At 40.6% G+C, this 20,379-nt stretch overlaps 1 protein-coding gene across 2 annotated transcripts in view; it reads left to right on the forward strand.

Moving 5' to 3' along the window:
- The first annotated feature begins 306 nt into the window (after window positions 1–306).
- The window catches only part of FNBP4 (formin binding protein 4), a 44,647-nt gene continuing 24,574 nt past the window's right edge, over window positions 307–20,379 (forward strand). The window contains exons 1-8 of one of the 2 annotated variants that reach the window (XM_019412450.2): window positions 307–608; window positions 1,712–1,804; window positions 8,735–8,871; window positions 9,217–9,403; window positions 11,637–11,784; window positions 11,934–12,054; window positions 15,616–15,957; window positions 17,301–17,511. In XM_019412450.2, coding sequence (XP_019267995.2) covers window positions 374–608; window positions 1,712–1,804; window positions 8,735–8,871; window positions 9,217–9,403; window positions 11,637–11,784; window positions 11,934–12,054; window positions 15,616–15,957; window positions 17,301–17,511 — 1,474 coding nt within the window. In that variant the 5' untranslated portion in view covers window positions 307–373. The remainder of the gene's footprint in view (window positions 609–1,711; window positions 1,805–8,734; window positions 8,872–9,216; window positions 9,404–11,636; window positions 11,785–11,933; window positions 12,055–15,615; window positions 15,958–17,300; window positions 17,512–20,379) is intronic. The other variant, XM_019412451.2, reaches the window with a different exon arrangement.

Genomic DNA, 20,379 nt, shown 5'->3' on the forward strand with positions numbered 1-20,379 from the left:
GGGCATAAAGAAAAGACTCCGCAAAAGACGCATGGGTGGAGTTCGTAATGGGAAGTCGTTCTAACTCAGGCTCTTCCGCGCTATTGGCTTGACTCTCACTCTTTTTCCTTTTCCACTGGCTACTGGCTCCTTCAATGGATCAAAACAGCCAATCGCCTAGCACCGTGGGTAAAGCCCGCCCTGCCTCCCTGGAAGGAGGAGCCAGAATAGCGTACAGGACCCAGGGCGCTTGCGCGGGCGCGCGCTCCGCCGGTTAAAAGCAGATTCTCTGAGGAGGCGGTGTCGCGGTACATGAATATTGATTACGCAGCGCCGCGCCGAGCGCCCGCCCCTCTCGGCTGCCCGACGCTCGCGGCTCGCGCTCAGGCTCGCGATGGGGAAGAAGTCCCGGGCGGTACCCGGCCGCAGGCCTATTCTGCAGCTCTCTCCGCCGGGTCCCCGTAGCAGCACCCCGGGAAGGGACCCGGAGCCGGAACCCGACACGGAGCCGGATTCGACGGCGGCGGCGCCCAGCCAGCCAGCTCCGGCGGCGCCACCGACGACGACGACGACGACCACGGTGACTACTGCCGCCGCGGCCCCAGACGACTCGCCTTCAGAAGGTAAAGGTGCGCGAGGGAACTCCGGCACCTAGGTGGGGCTTCCGAAACTCGAGCTCGGGGCTTGCGGCCTAGGGCAGGGCCCTGGGAGGAAGAGAAACCCGGGCGGGCGGGCTTGCTCCGCATCCGAGGCCTGCTGCGTGGGTCCCGAGGGGAGGACCGATGTGGGCCCCAAAGGCGGCGGAAGGGGCCGGCGGCGCCGCGCGCGGCCCGCCCGCCCGAGGGGCGCCATCTCTGGTGCAGGGGTTGGCCTGGCCTCCCGAGTCTCCTCAGCGTCGGCGCTCGGGTTTGCATAACTTCAGGGGATATTTGTGAGAGTCCGGGCTTCGCTTCCGAGGCCTGGAGATAGGAAACCTGCCCTTTTCTACACGTCCTGTGCTTTTACCTTCGTTTTTGTTGAAACTGAGAGGGACCCTTTAGAAGTGAGTACGCCCATTTTATTATGCCAGCCAAAGCGAACGTAACTCCAAATGGGTAGGTAACCCCAAAATTGCTGCAGAAGTGGCGCTTGTGGGTTCCCAAGTACTTGTTGGTTTCTCCCCGGAATGGTTGTTGGATTAAGAGTAACTGTTCAGCGCGCTGCTACGGGGCCAGACGCCCGAGATGCCGGGACCTTTTCAGGCGCTAAAATAACCCCTTGGTAGTTACTGTAGGGGGGAGAAATGCTATGGCTAGCCTTGCTTTTTTTTATTTTTTATTTTATTTTATTTTATTTTATTTTATTTTATTTTATTTTATTTTATTTTATTTTATTTTTTAAATATAACTTAAATCGGTTTCCATTGGCTATGCTTGTTTAAAGGCCCAGTGGTATCCCCGAGAAGATTTGTTCTGTGTCTGTGTATTTTTAAAATTTTGAATGACTTAAGGTATACTTTTATGTACCATCCTCGCGTCCTTAATGTTAAAGTCGCTAGTCACGTGGAAGAGTCTAGCTCTGCTTGTTTATCATCTCCCAGTTATTTGGGTCAGTGATGGATTTACACACCCTGTTTTCAAGTTGGTGAAATTGAGATTTGAAAGGTCAAATCAAAGATTGTTTTGTCACCTGTAGTGTTTTCTCTGGTCCACCGTCTAACTGTAGTTTTCTTTTGTACCTTTTTAAAATCCAGATGAACAGGAAGTGGTGGTGGAGGTTCCCAGAGTTCAGAATCCTTCCAAACCACCAGTCATGACCACCAGACCTACAGCCGTTAAAGCAACAGGTACGCTTTTTTTTTTTTTGTGTGTCTTTTCTACAAGGTCTTTCATTAGGGTCAGATTGGGTTTGTATATATTTTGTTGAATGCTTCGGTGCTGCTTACATTTCTCCCGTAAAATGGAAATTTAACATTTTTGAAAATAAAGTAAATTTTTGTATGTGATGGCTTGCTGGTATGTACACTTAAACCAAAGTAAGGTTTGTTGTTGCTTTTCTTTCTGTAGCCAAAATACCTTTTACTATTTTTCTTCTAATCCTGTTTTGTAATTTTCTGGCTCCCCCACTAGCTTGATGTTCTTTAGGGATACCAAGGATGTCTTTCATTCTGTGCATTTCTTTTCCAGCACTATGCTTTGGTTGGTACCTAGCAAATGTTTGTGGAGCTGAAAATTGCTCTTATTAAATATTTTTTAGGGGCACTTGGCTGGCTCAGTCAGTAGAGCCTGTGACTTTTTTTTTTTTTTTTTAAATATTTGTTTATCCTTAGAGAGGGAGAACACGAGCAGGGAAGGGGCAGAGAGGGAGATACAGAATCCAAAGCAGGCTCCAGGCTCTAGGCTCTGAGCTGTCAGCACAGAGTCCGATGTGGGACTTGAACTCACGAACTATGAGATCATGACCTGAACCAAAGTCGGACACTTAACCAGCTGAGCCCCCCAGGCGCCCCAGAGGGTGTGACTCTTGATCTCAGTGTTGTGAGTTTGAGCCAGACCTTGGTTATAGATATTACTTAAAAGAATAAAGTCTTAAAAATAAATAATTATTAAGTGTGAAGGAATATTTGCAACAGTGGTTTTGTAGATAAACCTGGTCTCAAATTGGCATTCTAGCATTAATGCTAATACCTTGGGAGTGCATTCATCCATAAAATAAATCTTATGGGAGGGCACCTGGGTGGTGCAGTTGGTTAAGTGTCCCAAGACTTGGTTTCCATTCAGGTCATGATCTGGGGGGTCATGGGATCAAACCCGGGGTCAGGCTCTGTGCTGACAGCTTGGAGCCTGCTTGGGATTTTCTCTTTGCCTCACTCTGCCCCTCCCCTGCTCACTCTCTCTTTGTCTTTCTCTCTCTGTCTTTCTTTCTCTGTCTCTCTCAAAATAAATATTAAAAATAATTTTTTTTTCTGAATCAGCCAGCCCTAAGTTGTTTTGAAGATTAAATTGAACAGGGTACATGAAGTTCAGATACACAGCAAGTGCCAAGAATGTTAGTTTTTGCTAGTCTTTATATATCTTGAAAGATCAAAATATGTTTTGATACTAAATTTTTTTTTAAGTTTATTTTTTGGGAGAGAAAGAATCCCAGGCAGGCTCCACGCCAACGGCACAGAGCCCAACACGGAGTTTGAACCCACAAACTGTGAGATCATGACCTGAGTTGGATGCTTAACCAACTGAGCCACACAGGCACCCCTTGATACTAAATATTTTATAATTGGTAATAATTTTATTCTTTCAGTTTGGAGTTCTGTCCAAACATGACACCTGAGATAATAGAAGTTTGTTCTCCTTTCCTCCCAGTTGCCATGTAAAAAAAATAGGGTCGTTTAGAAAAGCTAAAACTTGGTTGTAAGAGAAATTTCAGAACTAGGAAATGCCATTTTATATTTGTAAACTATGTATGTTATTTTGAGTTTTCTATGATGAATAGAAATTTAATGTTCCAAGAAGAAATTTCTTGAATTGCTCTGTCAGCATTTCAGCCCTTCATGTGCCTTGTGAATAGAACTATTTTCATTCTGTCCAACTTCATCCTGAAACATAAGGTATCTGCTTTATTCAGTTCTTAACCTACCAGTTGTGATACTCCGGAAAAATGTGTCAAACAAAACCCAAAGTGAAACCATTTTCTATTATTTGTATGGCTTCTATAGCTATTAGAGTAGATACTCAAGAATTTTCCTTTTTTTTTTTTTTTTTTAGATGATTTTAAAGAATTTTACTTTTATCACTAGAAACATGCCAGATTTCTTTCCACAGAAATGAAGTATAAATGTTAAGTTGTTAAAGTATGTTTTTATAATACAGTAGAGCACCTTGGTGGCTCAGTTGGTTGGTCAAGCCTTCAACTCTTGATTTTGGCTCAGGTCATGCCCCCCCATCGGGCTCTGTGCTGACAGGGCAGAGCCTGCTTCGGATTCTCTCTCTCCCTTTCTCTCTCTCTGCTCCTCCCCTATACTGATCACGAGAGTTCTCTCTTAAAATAAATAAACTTAAATAATACAGTACAGCAAGCATAGCTAATATTTTCATGCAGAAGAATATTATGGTAATATGCATATGAAATTAAGAAAAATTCAGGGGCGCCTGGGTGGCTCAGTCGGTTGGGCGTCCGACTTCGGCTCAGGTCATGATCTCATGGTCCGTGGGGTCGAGCCCCGCGCCAGGCTCTGTGCTGACAGCTCAGAGCCTGGAGCCTGTTTCGGATTCTGTGTCACCCTCTTTCTCTGACCCTCCCCTGTTCATGCTCTCTCTCTGTCTCAAAAATAAATAAATGTTAAAAAAAAAAAATTTAAAAAAAAAGAAAAATTCAGAGTGAACTCTGAAGTTAGATCAGTTGACTACTATGATAGTCATTGATATTTCAGCATCATCTAGGAAAGGGTAATGTAGCTCCACTGATGAGTGTCAGAAGTCTGTAAATTGGCTAAAATTCTACACTCAGGTGTGTTTTCCTGGAAGAGGGTCCATAGTTTTTATTATATTTATTGTTAGTAGTTTTTGTAACCAAAAGGATTGAAACACTGTTCGAACGATGTTTTGAGGCAATTGTAGACTTATTAGAAAAATAATAGTTACTGTTTGAAGCTTATCAAGTTAAGTTTATACCTAAGAAATAATTTTCTACCTAATGTAGTTGATTTGCACTATAAATTGTGTGGCACCATCCATTAAAGGTAAGCCTATTGAGGTTTCAGCAGCCAGCACCCGTTTCAGTAAAAGACTGCTAAGGACTATGGCTTCAAAGAATGTCCTGGTTTTATTTTATTATTTTTATTTTATTTTATTTTTTTAATGTTTATTTATTTTGAGATAGAGACAGAGCATGAACAGGGGAGGGGCAGAGAGAGAGGGAGACACAGAATCTGAAACAGGCTCCAGGCTCTGAGATGTCAGCACAGAGCCCAACGCGGAGCTCGAACTCACGGACCGTGAGATCATGACCTGAACCGAAGTCGGACACTTAACCGACCAAGCCACCCAGGCGCCCCAAGAATGTCCTGGTTTTAAATAGCTGTATCATCTCAATAGTAGTCTGGGTTATGGTCCTATGAAGCTTTTGTTTATTTATTTTTTTTAAGATTAAGCAAGTTTACATAATATTAGGACTTTATTTTCAGTATCAGCTCTAAATTCATTCCTATTCCTTATCATTGATGGAGTAAATTTTCATAGGTGTGATTAGAACTTAACATGCATCTCATGGCTTGCTTTTATCTTCCTTTTATTCCTTTAGTGTTTAGTTTTTGTCCCATTAGCATTTTTGCATGTAATCCTGTAATCTGATTAATCATAAATTAATATTGCATCAGGTTCCATGCTATAATTTGTTTTGCCGGTCCCCTTTTTGAGAGCATTTGAGTTGTTTACAGCTTTCATTATTTAAATAAAGTTGCCAGAAGCTTTGTGTGAAATTTTTTTTTTAGTTATTCCTTGGGGTTGTATTCTCAAAGATGGGATTATCTATCTTAAAGAAACTTGGAGTTTTGTGGCTTTTGGTATGTGTTACCAGATTATTCTTTTTTTTTTTTTTTTTTTTTTTTTGTTAATTTTGTTTTAACGTTTATTTATTTTTGAGACAGAGGGAGACAGAGCATGAACGGGGGAGGGTCAGAGAGAGGGAGACACAGAATCTGAAACAGGCTCCCGGCTCTGAGCTGTCAGCACAGAGCCTGACGCGGGACTTGAACTCACGGACCGTGAGATCATGACCTTAGCCAAAGCCGGCCGCTTAACCGACTGAGCCACCCAGGCGCCCCGTTACCAGATTATTCTTAAGAAATAACCAATTTAGGGGCGCCTGGGTGGCTCAGTCGGTTAAGAGTCCGACTTCAGCTCAGGTCATGATCTCACGGTCCATGAGTTCGAGCCCCGCGTCAGGCTCTGTGCTGACAGCTCAGAGCCGGGAGCCTGCTTCAGTTTCTGTGTCTCTCTCTCTGACCCTCCCCCGTTCATGCTGTGTCTCTCTCTGTCTCAAAAATAAATAAACATTAAAAAAAAAAAAGGGGGCGCCTCGGTGGCTCAGTCGGTTGGGCAGCCGACTTCGGCTCAGGTCATGATCTCGCGGTCTGTGAGTTCGAGCCTCGCGTCGGGCTCTGTGCTGACAGCTCAGAGCCTGGAGCCTATTTAAGATTCTGTGTCTCCCTCTCTCTGACCATCCCCTGTTCATGCTCTGTCTCTCTCTGTCTCAAAAATAAATAAACAGTAAAAAAAAATTTTTTTTTAAATTAAAAAAAAAAAGAAATAACCAATTTAGGGCACCTGGGTGGCTCAGTCGATTAAGCGTCCAACCTCGGCTCAGGTCATGATCTCACAGTTTGAGTTCGAACCCTGTGTCAAGCTCCATGCTGACAGCTCAGAGCCTGGAGCCTGTTTCAGATTCTGTGTCTTCCTCTCTCTCTGCCCCTCCCCCACTCGTGCTCTATCTCTGTCTCAAAAAGAAATAAATGTAAAAAAAATAATAATTTATGGGGGCTCTTGAATGGCTCAGTTGGTTGAGCATCTGACTTGATTTTTGCTTCGGTCTTGATCCCAGGGTCCTGGGATGGAGCCCCGCGTCGAGCTCTGTGCTGAGCTTGTGGCCTACTTAAGATTCTCTCTCTTTTCCTCTGCCCCTCTCCCCTGCTCATTCTCCCTTTCTCACTTAAAAAAAAAAAAAAAAAAAACCTTTTTAGGGCATCTGGGTGGCTCAGTCAGTTAAGCGTCTGACTTCAGCTCAGGTCATGATCTCACAGCTTATGGGTTTGAGCCCCGCATTGAGCTGTGTGCTGACAGCTCAGAGCCTGCTTAGGATTTTGTTTCCCTCTCTCTCTGCCCTTTCCCCACTCACACTCTGTCTCTTTCTCAAAAAATAAATAAACATTAAAAAAAAGTCTTTCTAGTCAGCTTTGAATATTTTAGAAATTTGGGGTGCCTAGGTGTCTCAATCGGTTAAGTGTCTGACTCTTGATCTCAGCTCAGGTCATGATCTCACAATTCGTGAATTTGACCCCCAAGCTCTGCATCTAGCACTGCGGTGATGGTTTAGAGCCTGCTTGGGATTCTGTCTCCTCCTCTCTGTCCTTCCCTACTTGTGCTGTCTCTTGTGTGCACTCTGTGTGTCTCTCTCTCAAAATAAATAAATAAACTTAAATTTTTTTTTTTTTTTTAATTTTTTTTAACGTTTTATTTATTTTTGAGACAGGGAGAGACAGAGCATGAACAGGGGAGGGTCAGAGAGAGAGGGAGACACAGAATCTGAAACAGGATCCAGGTTCTGAGCAGTCAGCACAGAGCCCGATGCGGGGCTCGAACTCACGGACAGTGAGATCGTGACCTGAGCCCAAGTCAGAAGCTTAACCGACTGAGCCACACAGGCGCCCCTAAACTTAAATTTTTTAAATTGGTATTTAGTGCAAGAACTTTACCTGTATGGTAAAGATAATGAAGGCAAGATTGATAGGGCTAAAACAATGAATGTGAACCCCTATGATAAATGAAGCAATCTAATGTTTATTTTTAGATGATCTCATGAATTCATTTATGGAATTATGATACAACTAGATTTTACTTCCTGATAAATCTGTTCATTTACCAAATATTTACAGAGAGCATAGGCTGTTGCCAGACCCTGGGAAATTTAGTCTTAGTGATAGCTGAAAAGTTGGCTGGAGTTTAACATTTAATGTATCTGTTACAATAAAATTAGATGTAAAAAGAGAATATATTCTTGCTTAATTAAAATTTTTTTTAATGTTTATTTCTGAGACACAGAGAGACAGAGCATGAGTGGGGAAGGGGCAGAGAGAGAGGGAGAGATAGAATCTGAAGCAGGCTCCTGGCTATCAGCACAGAGCCTGATGCGGGGCTCGAACTCACAAACCGTGAGATCATGACCTGAGCCAAAGTTGGTCTCTCAACGGACTGAGCCACCTAGGCACCCCTATGCTTGCTTAATTTTAACATTAGAGTGGCCACAGGTCGTACAGAGGGAAATGGCATACATAGCAGCATTACAGAAGCTATATCTGATACCTCTTAAGTTTGAGGAAGACATTGAAGATTGGTTCTGGCTGGGTTTTTGTTGTTTGTTTTGGTTCTAGCACTTTGATTTCCATTATAATTAGTCCCTTCTTGTTTGAGGAAAAATTGGAAAAGATTTTTAGCTTTGAAAATCTGTTTCATCTACTAAACCCTAGTCGGCTTTGTTGTTTCAGATGGACACATAAATCAACAAATTCCTTTTTTTTTTTTTAATGTTTATTTATTTTTGATAGAGAACATGTACAAGCAGGGGAGGTGCAGAGAGAGAGGGAGACAGAATCCCAAGCAGGCTCCGAGCTGTCAGCGCAGAGCCCAATGTGGGGCTCAGTCCCATGAACCACAAGATCGTGACCTGAGCCGAAATCAAGAGTTGGAAACTTAACCAACTGAGCCACCCAGGCACCCCTACGAATTCTAAAATCAGGATTTACTCTGTGCTATTTTGAAAAAGGATGAGGTTGATTGATTGTGTATTTTGAGAAGGATGTCAAGTAGCTATGTGGATGGTTTTATTAGCTCTAAATGCATATTATAATTTCTATCTCTGTGGTAGTTCAGTGATGACTCATTTTGAGGCTGTGTTCTAATCTGTAAGTAAACTAATTGTAAACTCTGACTGAAGAACAGGTCATATTTTTCTTCCTGGAGCATACTGGCATTGTTGTCACTAACATTTACCATTTTCTTTCTAGGAGGTCTGTGCTTACTTGGTGCATATGCGGACAGTGATGATGATGAGAGTGATGTTTCAGAAAAACCAGCACAGTCCAAAGAGACAAATGGAAACCAGTCAACCGATATTGATAGTACATTGGCCAACTTCTTAGCGGTTAGTGGTGCTTTTGTTTGGCTTTTTAGCTATTGAAGCCACTTTGGGACCTGGATCTCAAGTGGTTAGCCTGCTTGTCAGTTTCGGTGTTTCTGTCTTCTTTCTCCCCTTCCACATCTCTTCCTTGGTCCCTCCCCATCCCAGTCATCTCTTTTTTGTAAAGGTTGTAAGGAGGAGAAAACTGGAGAATTAAAGTGTTTGGGGATCTTTTACATAATTGGAAATTGAGAGTTTTGATTTAAGCTGAGAATTGATCATGTAGAATTTTTTTTATGGTGATTGTCATTTTCTCAGTGTTCTAGTTTTGAGGTTATTAATGCATTTGTTACTATTTCCATACTAAAGGAGATTGATGCTATAACAGCACCTCAGCCTACAGCTCCTGTAGGAGCCTCTGCTCCACCTCCAACTCCACCTAGACCAGAGCCAAAGGAATCAGCAACATCTGCCCTTAGTTCTACCACTTCAAATGGAACAGACTCCACTCAGACAGCAGGGTGGCAATATGATACTCAGTGTTCACTTGCAGGAGGTAAGTTTGATACTTTGATTTTTTAAAGAAGTCTGAAGTGTAATTTTCAAAGGTGTTCTAGGCATTGAAATTCCCAAGGATGAAAGCCCATATGCTTTAGCAGACTTTTAACCAGTTGCAATTTTATGCCAAGTGAATAATTAAAGCCATTATTTATTTTATTTACTTGTTTTTTTTAATGTTAATTTTAGAGATAGAATATGAGCAGAGGAGGGGCAGAGAGAGAGGGAGACACAGAATCCGAAGTAGTAAGGCCATTATTTTAAAGGTTCTTTTTTGGGGGCACCTAGGTGGCTCCGTTGGTTAAGTGTCTGAGTTTGGCTCAGGTCACAATATCATCGTTCATGGTTTTGAGCCCCGTGTTGTCAGTACAGAGCCTGCTTTGGATCCTCTACCTCCCTCACTCTGCCCCTCCCGCTCCCCTCAAAAATAAAACTTAAAAAAACCCAAAAAACTCCAGAATCCTTAAATAATTCTTTGTCTTTTTTTTTTTAACTTTTTCGAAATGCTTATTTATTTTTGAGAGAGAAATAGAATGTGAGTGGGAGAGAGGGAGACACAATCTGAAGCAGGCTCCAGGCTCCCAAGTTGTCAGCACAGAGCCCGACATGGGGCTTGAGCCCTCGAACTGTGAGATCATGACCTGAGCTGAGGTTGGACTCTTAACCATCTGAGCCACCCAGGCACCCTTGTCAAACTTTTTTAAGTAATTTGTGCAAAAATGATTTGGGAAGGAGGAGTTAGACCTCCAGGGGACATTTGACTGTGTCTCTAGACATATTTGGTTGTTACTCCAAGGGGTGGGGAACTGTTAGTGCATCTAGTTGGTAGAATCCAGGATGCTAAACACTACATGGGACTACCCTCACCACAACAAAGAATTATCCAGCCCAAATGTTAACATTGCTAAAGTTGAGGAACCTTGTGTTAGATTGTTAATAGCTTTAGAGCCGAGTTGGGGTATAAAGTGAGAATTGTGGAGAAATTTATGCTTCCTTTTTTAATTTTTAAAATTTTTTATTTTAATTCCAGTATAGTTAACATACAGTGTCATATTAGTTTCAGGTGTACAGTATAATAATTCAAGATTCTATCCATTATTTTGTGCTCTTCAAAGTGCACTTCTTAATACCTATCACCGATTTCACCCGTTTCCCCTCCTCCCGCACCCTCTAGTAATCATCAGTTCTCTATAGTTAGTCTTTCTTCATTTGTCTCTCTCTTTCTTTGCCTTTGCTCATCTGTTTTATTTCTTAAATTCCACATGAGTGAAATATCATATTTGTCTTTTTCTGACTTTTCTTAGCATTGTACTTTCTAGCTCTGTCTGCATTGTTACAAATGGCAAGCTTTCATTCCTTTTTATGGCTGAATACTATTCCATTGTGTATATACCACTTCTTTGTTCATTTATAAATAGGTACTTGGGCTGCTTCCATAATTTGTCTATTGTAGATTATGCTACAATAAACATAGGGGTGCATGTATACTTTCAAATTAGTATTTGTGTTCTTTGAATAAATACCAAGTAATGCAATTACTAGATTGTATAGTAGGTTTTTTTTTTTTTTAATGTTTATTTATTTTGTGAGAGAGGGGGTACTTGTGCATGTGCTGGTGAGCAGGGAAGGGGCAGAGACAGAAGGAGAGAGAATCCCAAAGTGGGCTCCGCGCTGTGAGCACAGAGCCCACCACAGGGCTCAATCCCATGAACCCATAAGATCATGACCTGAGCCAAAACCAAGTTGGACACAACCGACCGAGCCACCCAGGGACCCCTATTTTTAATATTTTGAGGAACCTCTGTACGGTTTTCCACAATGGCTGCACTGGTTTATATTCCAGCCAACGGCGTGGGGAGGGTTCCTTTTTCTCCACATCCTCACCAACGCTGTTTCTTGTGTTTCTGATTTTAGCCATTCTGACAGGTGTGAGGTGACACCTCATTGTATTTTGACTTGCATTTCCCTGATGATGAGTGATGTTGAGCGTCTTTTTCTGTGTCTGTTGGCCATCTGGATGTCGCCTTTGGAAAAATGTCTGTTCATGTCTTGCCCATTTTTATTTGGATTATTTGTTTTTTGCTTGTTGAGTTGAACAAGTTCTTTATATATTTTGGATACTCACCCTTTATCAGTTATTTCATTAATAAATATCTTACCATATTCAGTAGGTTGTTTTTTAGTTTTGTTGATGAGAAATTTTTGGTTTTTAAAATTTGTCTTTCTTCTAGTTGGAATTGAGATGGGAGATTGGCAAGAAGTCTGGGATGAGAACACAGGATGCTATTATTATTGGAACACACAAACAAATGAAGTGACTTGGGAGTTACCGCAGTATCTTGCCACCCAGGTACAGGGATTACAACATTACCAGCCCAGGTAAGAATAGACTTACAGGAGAAATTACCTAGGAAGAAGTTAGAGTCTTTCTCTTGTTGATAATATTTGCCTTTTGTTTCTCTTACTAAGTGTATATCTATATCTATATCTATATCTATCTATCTATATATATTTTTTTTTTTTTTCAGTTCTGTAACAGGTGCTGAAGCTAGTTTTGTGGTTAATACAGATGTGTATACAAAGGAGAAGAACGTTTCTGTTTCCAGTAGTAAAAGTGGACAAGTCATAGCCAAGCGAGAAGTCAAAAAGGTAAGTTACAACATATCTCATTTGCTTGCTTGCATGCTTATTTATTTCTTTATAAATGCTTATTTATTTTTGGCGGGGGGAGGGAAAGAGAGAGGAAAGAATCCCAAGCAGGCTCTTACATGGGGCTCATACCCACAAACTGCGAGATCATGATCTGAGCTGAAATCCAGAATTGGACGCCTAAACGACTTAGCCATCCAGATGCCCCTCATTTGCTTATTTTAAATCTTTTTTTTTTTTTAATTTTTTTAATGTTTATTTATTTTTGGGACAGAGAGAGACAGAGCATGAATGGGGGAGGGGCAGAGAGAGAGGGAGACACAGAATCGGAAGCAGGCTCCAGGCTCTGAGCCATCAGCCCAGAGCCTGACGCGGGGCTCGAACTCACGAACCGTGAGATCGCAACCTGAGCTGAAGTCGGACGCTCAACCGACTGAGCCACCCAGGCGCCCCTGCTTATTTTAAATCTAAAGAACTTGACTCTTGCTCTGGAACAGGTATAGAAGCTTTCTGTTAGTGTTTTATAACTGGATGTGAAATAGGACAAATGTTTCTTAAAGCTTTATTTTATGTTTAATATGTAGCCCTTATAACAGTTACCCAGTTCATTGGTTCTTCTGGAGCTTTAGGGTGCCAAAGAGGCTCATTGGGTCATCATGAAAAGGATGTGGGAGCAGGCAGGCTTCAGATCTCCTTCTCTAGTTCAGAATAGTTCTGTTTTGGGAACCCACATGTTTTTTTTGTTTTAAGCCGAAATCTAGTTGGACACTAAACCCACTGAGCCACCCAGGCTCCCCATATCTTGAATTTTTTATTTTTTTTAATGTTTGTTTATTTTTGAGAGAGACAGAGCGTGAGTAAGGGAGGGGCAGAGAGAGGGAGAGATAGAATCCTTAGTAGGTTCTGAGCTGTCAGCTCAGAGCCTGACATGGGACTCAAACCCACGAACTGTGACATAATGACCCAAGCCAGAGTGAGACGCTTAACCAACTGAGCTACCCAGGGGCCCCATGTACCTTAAATTTTTAAATGATGGGTTTAAATAGGAGGTATATTAACATATATTTTTAGGGGGTGCCTGGCTGGCTCAGTCGGTATAGTATGCCACTCTTGGTCTCAGGGAAGGGAGTTCAATCCCCATGTTGGTGTGCCGCCTACTTAAAAATACATACATACATACATACATACATACATACATACATACATACATACATACTTTTGGAACAATTTGGTTTTTACAACTCCAGGCGGGAGATAGACTATTTTTCTTTTGAGGTGGACTAAATATTATACCAGTGAAAGAAGTGAGCAACATAGGTATAACAACACATTTCACTTTTCTCTTTGTCACTTTCCTAACATACCTCTTAGGTTATGTCATCTTACAAAAGAGAGTAGAGATTTATCCAGTTATATAACTGACAAAACTTAGATTTTATTTAATTGTTTAAATCTGCTTCTTGCTAACTTGCCTTTTGACTTGGGAGAATAGGTGGAAGGATATGTGTGAATCGCACCCAGAACTAGGTTCTAGTTCAAACACTGCTTTCCTTGTATGGAAAGATCCCAAATGTCCATCGATGGATGAATGGATAAAGATGTGGTAGATATATACAATGTAGTATTACTCGGCAATCAAAAACAATGAAATCTTCCCATTTGCAGCTACAGGGCTGGAACTAGAGGGTATTATGCTAAGCACAATCAGCCAGAGAAAGACAAATATCATATGACTTCACTCATATGAGGAATTTAAGATGCAAAACAGATGAACATAAGGGAAGGGAAGGAAAAATAATATAAAAACAGGGAGGGGGACAAAACATATAAGACTTCTTTAAAAAAATTTTTTTTTTTTTACATTTATTTTTGAGAAGCAGAGCACAAGTGGGGGAAGGGCAGAGAGAACGAGACACAGAATCCGAAGGAGGCTCCAGGCTCTGAGCTGTCAGCACAGAGCCCAATGTGGGGCTTAAACCCACAAACCATGAGATGATGACCTGAGCCAAAGTCAAGACACTTAACTGACTGAGCCACCCAGGCACCCCAAGAGACTTCTTAAATATGGAGAACAACAGAGTTACTGGAGGGGTTGCGGGGGGGGGGGGGGGGGGGGGATGGGCTAAATGGGTAATGGGCATTAAGGAATCAACTCCTGAAATCATTGTTACACTATATGCTAACTAACTGGGATGTGAATTCAAAATAAAACAAAAAAAACCACTGCTTTCCTCAAGTAACAATGTTTGCATTTTACACTTGTAAGGAAAATGGTACAAATATATATACTAGTCTGTTGGCCGTTTGTGGTTTTTAAGAACATCCCATGGTTGGGGCGCCTGGGTGGCTCAGTCATTTAAACATGCAACTCTTGATTTAGGCTCAGGTCGTGATCTCCTGGTTCATGGGTTGGAGCCCCACATCAGGCTCTGTTCTGACAGTGAGGAGCCTGCTTGGGATTCTCTTTCCCTCTCTGTCAGCCTCTCCTCTGCTTGTACATGCATGTGCTGTGTCTCTTTCTCAAAATAAATAAAAAGGAAGGTTGATAATTAAAAAAAAAATAAAATAAAATTTATATTTATATTTATATTTATATTTATATTTATATTTATATTTATATTTATATTTATATTTATATTTATATTTCCAGTGATTGAGGGGTGCCTGGGTGGCTCAGTCAGTTGAATGGCCAACTTTTAATTTCTGCTCAGGTCATGATCTCACACTTTGTGGGGAGTGCTGCTTGGGATTGTGCTGCCAGTGGGGAGCCTGCTTGGGATTCTCTGTCTCCCCCTCTCTCTGCCCCTTCCCCCCTTTCAAAAATAAATAAACATTAAGAAAATAATATGCACTAAGTGGTGCAGTTGCTCTGGAAAACAGTGTGTGAAGGTTCCTCAAAAAATTAAAATAGATCTACCCTATGACCTAGCAATAGCACTGCTAGGAATTTACCCAAGGGATACAGGAGTGCTGATGCATAGGGGCACTTGTATCCAATGTTTATAGCAGCACTTTAAACAATAGCCAAATTATGGAAAGAACCTAAATGTCCATCAACTGACAAACGGATAAAGATGTGGTTTATATATACAAGGGAATACTACTTGGCAATGAGAAAGAATGACTTCTGGCCATTTGTAGCAACATGGATGGAACTGGAGAGTATTATGCTAAGTGAAATAAGTCAGGCAGAGAAAGATACCATGTGTTTTCACTCATGTGGATCCTGAGAAACAGAAGACCATGGGGAGAGGGGAAGGGGGGAAAAAGTTACAGAGAGGGAAGGAGGCAAACCGTAAGAGACTCTTAAATACTGAGAACAAACAGGGTTGATGGGGGGGTGGTGAGGGGAAAGGGGGTGATGGGCATTGAGGAGTACACCTGTTGGGATGAGCACTGGGTGTTGTATGGAAACCAGTTTGACAATAAATTATATAAAAAATATGCAGTGATTGAAAAACAGTCATTTTTAGCATGAACAATTGTGTGTGTTATATTTATTCAGGTAAAGTTTTTTTTATTTTTTCATTTGAAAAATAAATGAGATTATTTTATTTATAGGAAGTAAATGAAGGAATTCAGGCTCTCTCAAATAGTGAGGAGGAGAAGAAAGGGGTGGCAGCATCACTGCTTGCTCCTTTGCTGCCTGAGGGAATAAAAGAGGAAGAAGAGAGATGGAGAAGAAAAGTAATTTGTAAAGAATCAGAGCCCGTTTCCGAAGTGAAAGAAACCAGTACGACAGCAGAAGAAGCAGCAACAATAATAAAGCCACAGGAAATTACATTAGACAACATGGAAGATCCTTCTCAGGAGGATCTTTGCAGTGTTGTTCAATCTGGAGAAAGTGAAGAGGAAGAGGAACAAGATACCCTTGAATTGGAGCTGGTTTTGGAAAGAAAAAAAGTAAGTTTTTGTTAAGTACATTTTTTCCCCTATTACTATCACACTCTCGGGTCATTGTGCTCTGTTTATAACCATTACCAGGATTTTGTTTTTCTCAACCTTTTGTCTACATATGTTTAAGCTGATGCAATAAAAACCTTAACTATCGAGTTATAGTTCTTTTGGTTCCTGATGATGCTTTTGATAGTTGACTAATAAAGACTGACATTGCTCTGATTTAATGATAGCTAGATACAGTGAGGAATGACTATCTTTGATTTAGACTCTTAACAAATGAGCATGGTAGATTCTTAGTGATAACTTGGTTTTTAAATTAAAGTACAGGTTGACTTCCAGTGATCCACCTATGGCGTTATTTAAATAGTTAAATGGGTCTTGTAAGATAATAGATTAAGAGAAACTCATAATTTCATGTGCTTCCTTTCAAAAAAGATGGTCCTCAGGAAATTTTCTCGATTGAGAAGTTGATTTTTACAATTTTCTGCCCTGATTTTTCTTTTTCTTTTTCTTTTTCTTTTTCTTTTTCTTTTTCTTTTTCTTTTTCTTTTTCTTTTTCTTTTTCTTTTTCTTTTTCTTTCTCTTTCTCTTTCTCTTTCTCTTTCTCTTTCTCTTTCTCTTTCTCTCTCTCTCTCTCTCTCTCTCTCTCTCTTTCTCTTTCTCTTTCTCTTTCTCTCTCTCTCTCTCTCTCTCTCTTTTTCTTTCTCTTTTTCTTTTTCTTTTTCTTTTTTTTTAATGTTTATTTTTGAGAGAGTGTGAGTGAGCCAGGTAGAGGCAGAGAGAGAGAAGGAGAGGGAGAATCCCAAGCAGGCTCCATACAGTGCTCATCATGGACCCCCACACGGGTCTTGATCCCACAACCACGAGATCATGATCTGAGCCAAAACCAAGAGTCAGACACTTAACCGACCGAACCACCCAGGTGCCCCTGCCCTGATTTTTCTTGAAACAGTTTTGTCTGCTGTTTGGAGTATGAATCAGAAATGTAACAGGTGTTATAACGGCAATATCTCCTTTAAGCTTTTCCACTTTTGAAAAATTTAAAGCTATCAGGGACAAGCTACGTTAGACTCTATCTATTGTGTTCATGTACTAGAAACTTTGTCTCAGTGAATCTCTAGAACCTTTTCCCTTTCAAACTGGTATTTGTTAACTACAATCATGAATAAGTGTTTGCTGAGTAACGAGCATAATGCTTGGCGCTGATGGAAAAAATGTATTAAATACTTCTGTCCTCAAAGGATTTTAATTCTGATAATGCACAGTTATCATTCTTGGTCTCAAAGATGCTTAAGTGTTGACGAACAGGTAATAACACTCTAACTTTGTTGTCATGTTCATTGTAGGCAGAGTTACGAGCCTTGGAGGAAGGAGATGGTAGTGTGTCAGGGTCTAGTCCATGTTCTGACATCAGCCAGCCAGCGTCTCAAGATGGAATGCGTAGACTTATGTCTAAAAGGGGGAAATGGAAGATGTTTGTTCGAGCTACCAGTCCAGAATCTACCAGCCGGAGTTCTAGCAAAACTGGACGAGAGACTCCAGAAAATGGGGAAACTGGTAATTTGTGTTTTACGTTAAATTTGCAGAGTTGAAAGATACAAAGGGGAAATCCTTAGCCTTTTTTTGTTTTGTTTTGTGTTTTGTTCCCTTTTCAGCAAGAAGGAGGTAGCACTTGCATCCTTTTATGGAAGTGCTGGAAAGGGAGCTTCCTTTCACTTCTTTAACTGCTCTGTGAAAAGTAGAGAAGTGAAAGGAAGCTCCCTTTCCAGGAGCTTTGGTTGGGGATTCACTACTGATTGGGGACTACCTCTCCCTCAAAAACAGAAAAGCAAGATTCACTCCCTTTTTAAAAATCTTGGTACAGTAACTGCCTTATCTGTATTTTTTTAAAACATTTTATTCATTTATTTTTGAGAGAGAGAGAGAGAGTAGGACAAGCAAGGGAGGGACAAAGAGAGGGAGACACAGAATCTGAAGCAGGCTCCAGGCTCTGAGCTGTTAGCACAGAGCCCAGTGTGGGGCTCGAACTCACGAACTGGGAGATCATGACCTGAGCTGAAGTCAGACGCTTAACCCACTGAGCCACCCAGGTGTCCACTGCCTTATCTGTATTAAGTCCATGAGCTCTCATTAGCTCACTGTTTCTGTTTGTAAGCAAGGCAGGCAAGGACTACCTCTGCCAAGCCCAGCCTCCTCTCTGCTCTCTCTCTGGTTTTTTGTTTAGATAGATTAGTCTTTTCATGAGGACCCAACTTATCTCTATTCAGGGTAATGTAGTAGAGACCCTGCTGCATCTTTCCAATCTGTTAATAGAACTAATATCTTAATCTCCATTTGACCCTGATTCTTTAGTGGAAAATTAGCAGTAAGATTTGAGCACTAGACCTTAGTTTGGTGTACTTAACAAAAGATACTTTTATGGGTTATGGTCAAAATACGATAAATAAACAAAAACACAGTAATAAGTAAATGCAGACATCCTTGTTCGAGATTTTTTTTCAATCATATAGAAGAATATGAAGTGAAAATCTTAAAGTCCCCCTTCATCTTTTCCCGATTTGCATTCCTTACCTCTGAAGTCCATTTTCTCTGTCCTTTACCTATATCTTTCCAGACCTTTTCCGCTGTATTCATTTGTGGTTGTGTGTATATGTGTAATCTGTACATGTGCATGTGTAATTTTTGCCATAGATGAGATTAACCATGTGGATTGTTAAACATACTTAAAGTGTAAAATTACTGTTTTTAACCGCCAAGTACAAAAGATATTTTCGTTTAACTCTTCTTCATCAGTGAACATTTGAGTTGTGTCCATGTTTCACTTTTAAAAGTAATACTGTAGTTGTATTATTAGGTAATACCAGCAAGCCATTCAAGTGTCCATCCAGGGTAGAATGGATAAATTGTGGTGTGTTCTTGCAATTGAATACTAAGCAACCATGAAAAAAGGTCAATGGTCTACAGTTAATATGCATTAAAATGAATCTAAGAAACAATAGTGTTGAATTTAAAAAGCTACAGGAGAACACATATGTTTGTATTCTCTGTATGTAAGTTGGAAAATCGTAAAAAATATTGTGCTTAAAGATCTTTCCATGATGGAACTAGAGGAAGGCACTTAAACCACAAGGGTAGAGATCACGTTTGATGTGGATGTGATGGCAGAGGCACTGTGAACTTTAGAAGTGCCTGTGATAGTTTTCCACTAAGCTGGGTTGTGGTTACTTGAGTTCTCATTTCATTCTTTATATTTATTATATACATACAGTACTTCACAATAAAAACAATGTTGTAATAAACATCTTGGTATATATATCTTTATGCAGATTTTAGTGACATTATAGTATAGATTCCTAGTGATATAATATTATTAGGTCCAGGGGTATATAGATCCTATCTAATTGCCCTTTGAAATAGGCAAAAGTCTTAGAGCACTAGTAGTGCTTTAAATTGTTAAAGTCTTTTACCTGCCAGCAAATGTAAGATGTCTAATATACAAATGAATTACAAACTGGTAAGTGGGGGGGGGAGAGATTTGGTTTCAAACAATTTTTTTTAAATTTTTTTTTATTTTTACATTTATTTTTGATAGAGCACAAGTGGGGGAGGGGCAGGGAAAGAAGGAGACACAGAATAGGAAGTAGGCTCCAGGCTCTGAGCTGTCAGCACAGAGCCTGATGCGGGGCTCAAACCCACAAACTGTGAGATCATGACCTGAGCTGAAGTCAGACGCCCAACCGACTGAGCCACTCAGGTGCCCCGGTTTCAAACAATTTGAAAACGCAGAAGGAATATTAATAAGAGCAAGGCCATTATATGATAAGATTAAGTACTTAATATAAACTTTTAGGCCAATAAAAGTTATTGAAAGTGATGTTAAAAGTCACATTATTCTTTACATCAAAGATTAACCAGAGTCAAGAAAAAGTATTTAAATTTAGTTATTTCTTAAATCACTTGATAGCCTCATGACAGAATGATTTATATCCTGTATGCGGACTAGTTTGATAAGCACACATCTAGGTGGTAAGCAAACATAACAGAGAGGTGGTAAGCAAACATAACAGTTTGTGTCTTTTACTCCATTTAAGTTGATGGTAAACCTGTTCTCTTTCGAAGATTCCCACTAAGAGACATCACCAAGCAGAAGAGTAGTTTGGTCCGATATAGATTGTCTACAGGTCTTAACCAGTTTAGAAAGGAGTTTATCAGGTAGTTTAAAATTAATGCTGCTGTGATAGTGAAACCCTTTTTTTCAAAACTCATATTGTGAAGAAACTTTATGTATCCCAGGTTTGATAACCTAGCTTTTATAAGTAATTGAAGTAATGGTATCCTGGAATAGATTAGAAAAGATAAAATAGATGAATGTGAAAGGGAAACTAAAGACTACAGGGTAATGTGGTAAAACAGATTGTTATTTAT

The sequence above is a fragment of the Panthera pardus genome, unplaced genomic scaffold, assembly GCF_024362965.1.
Source record: "Panthera pardus isolate Hobbes unplaced genomic scaffold, ASM2436296v1 HiC_scaffold_12, whole genome shotgun sequence".
Classification (NCBI taxonomy): domain Eukaryota; kingdom Metazoa; phylum Chordata; class Mammalia; order Carnivora; family Felidae; genus Panthera; species Panthera pardus.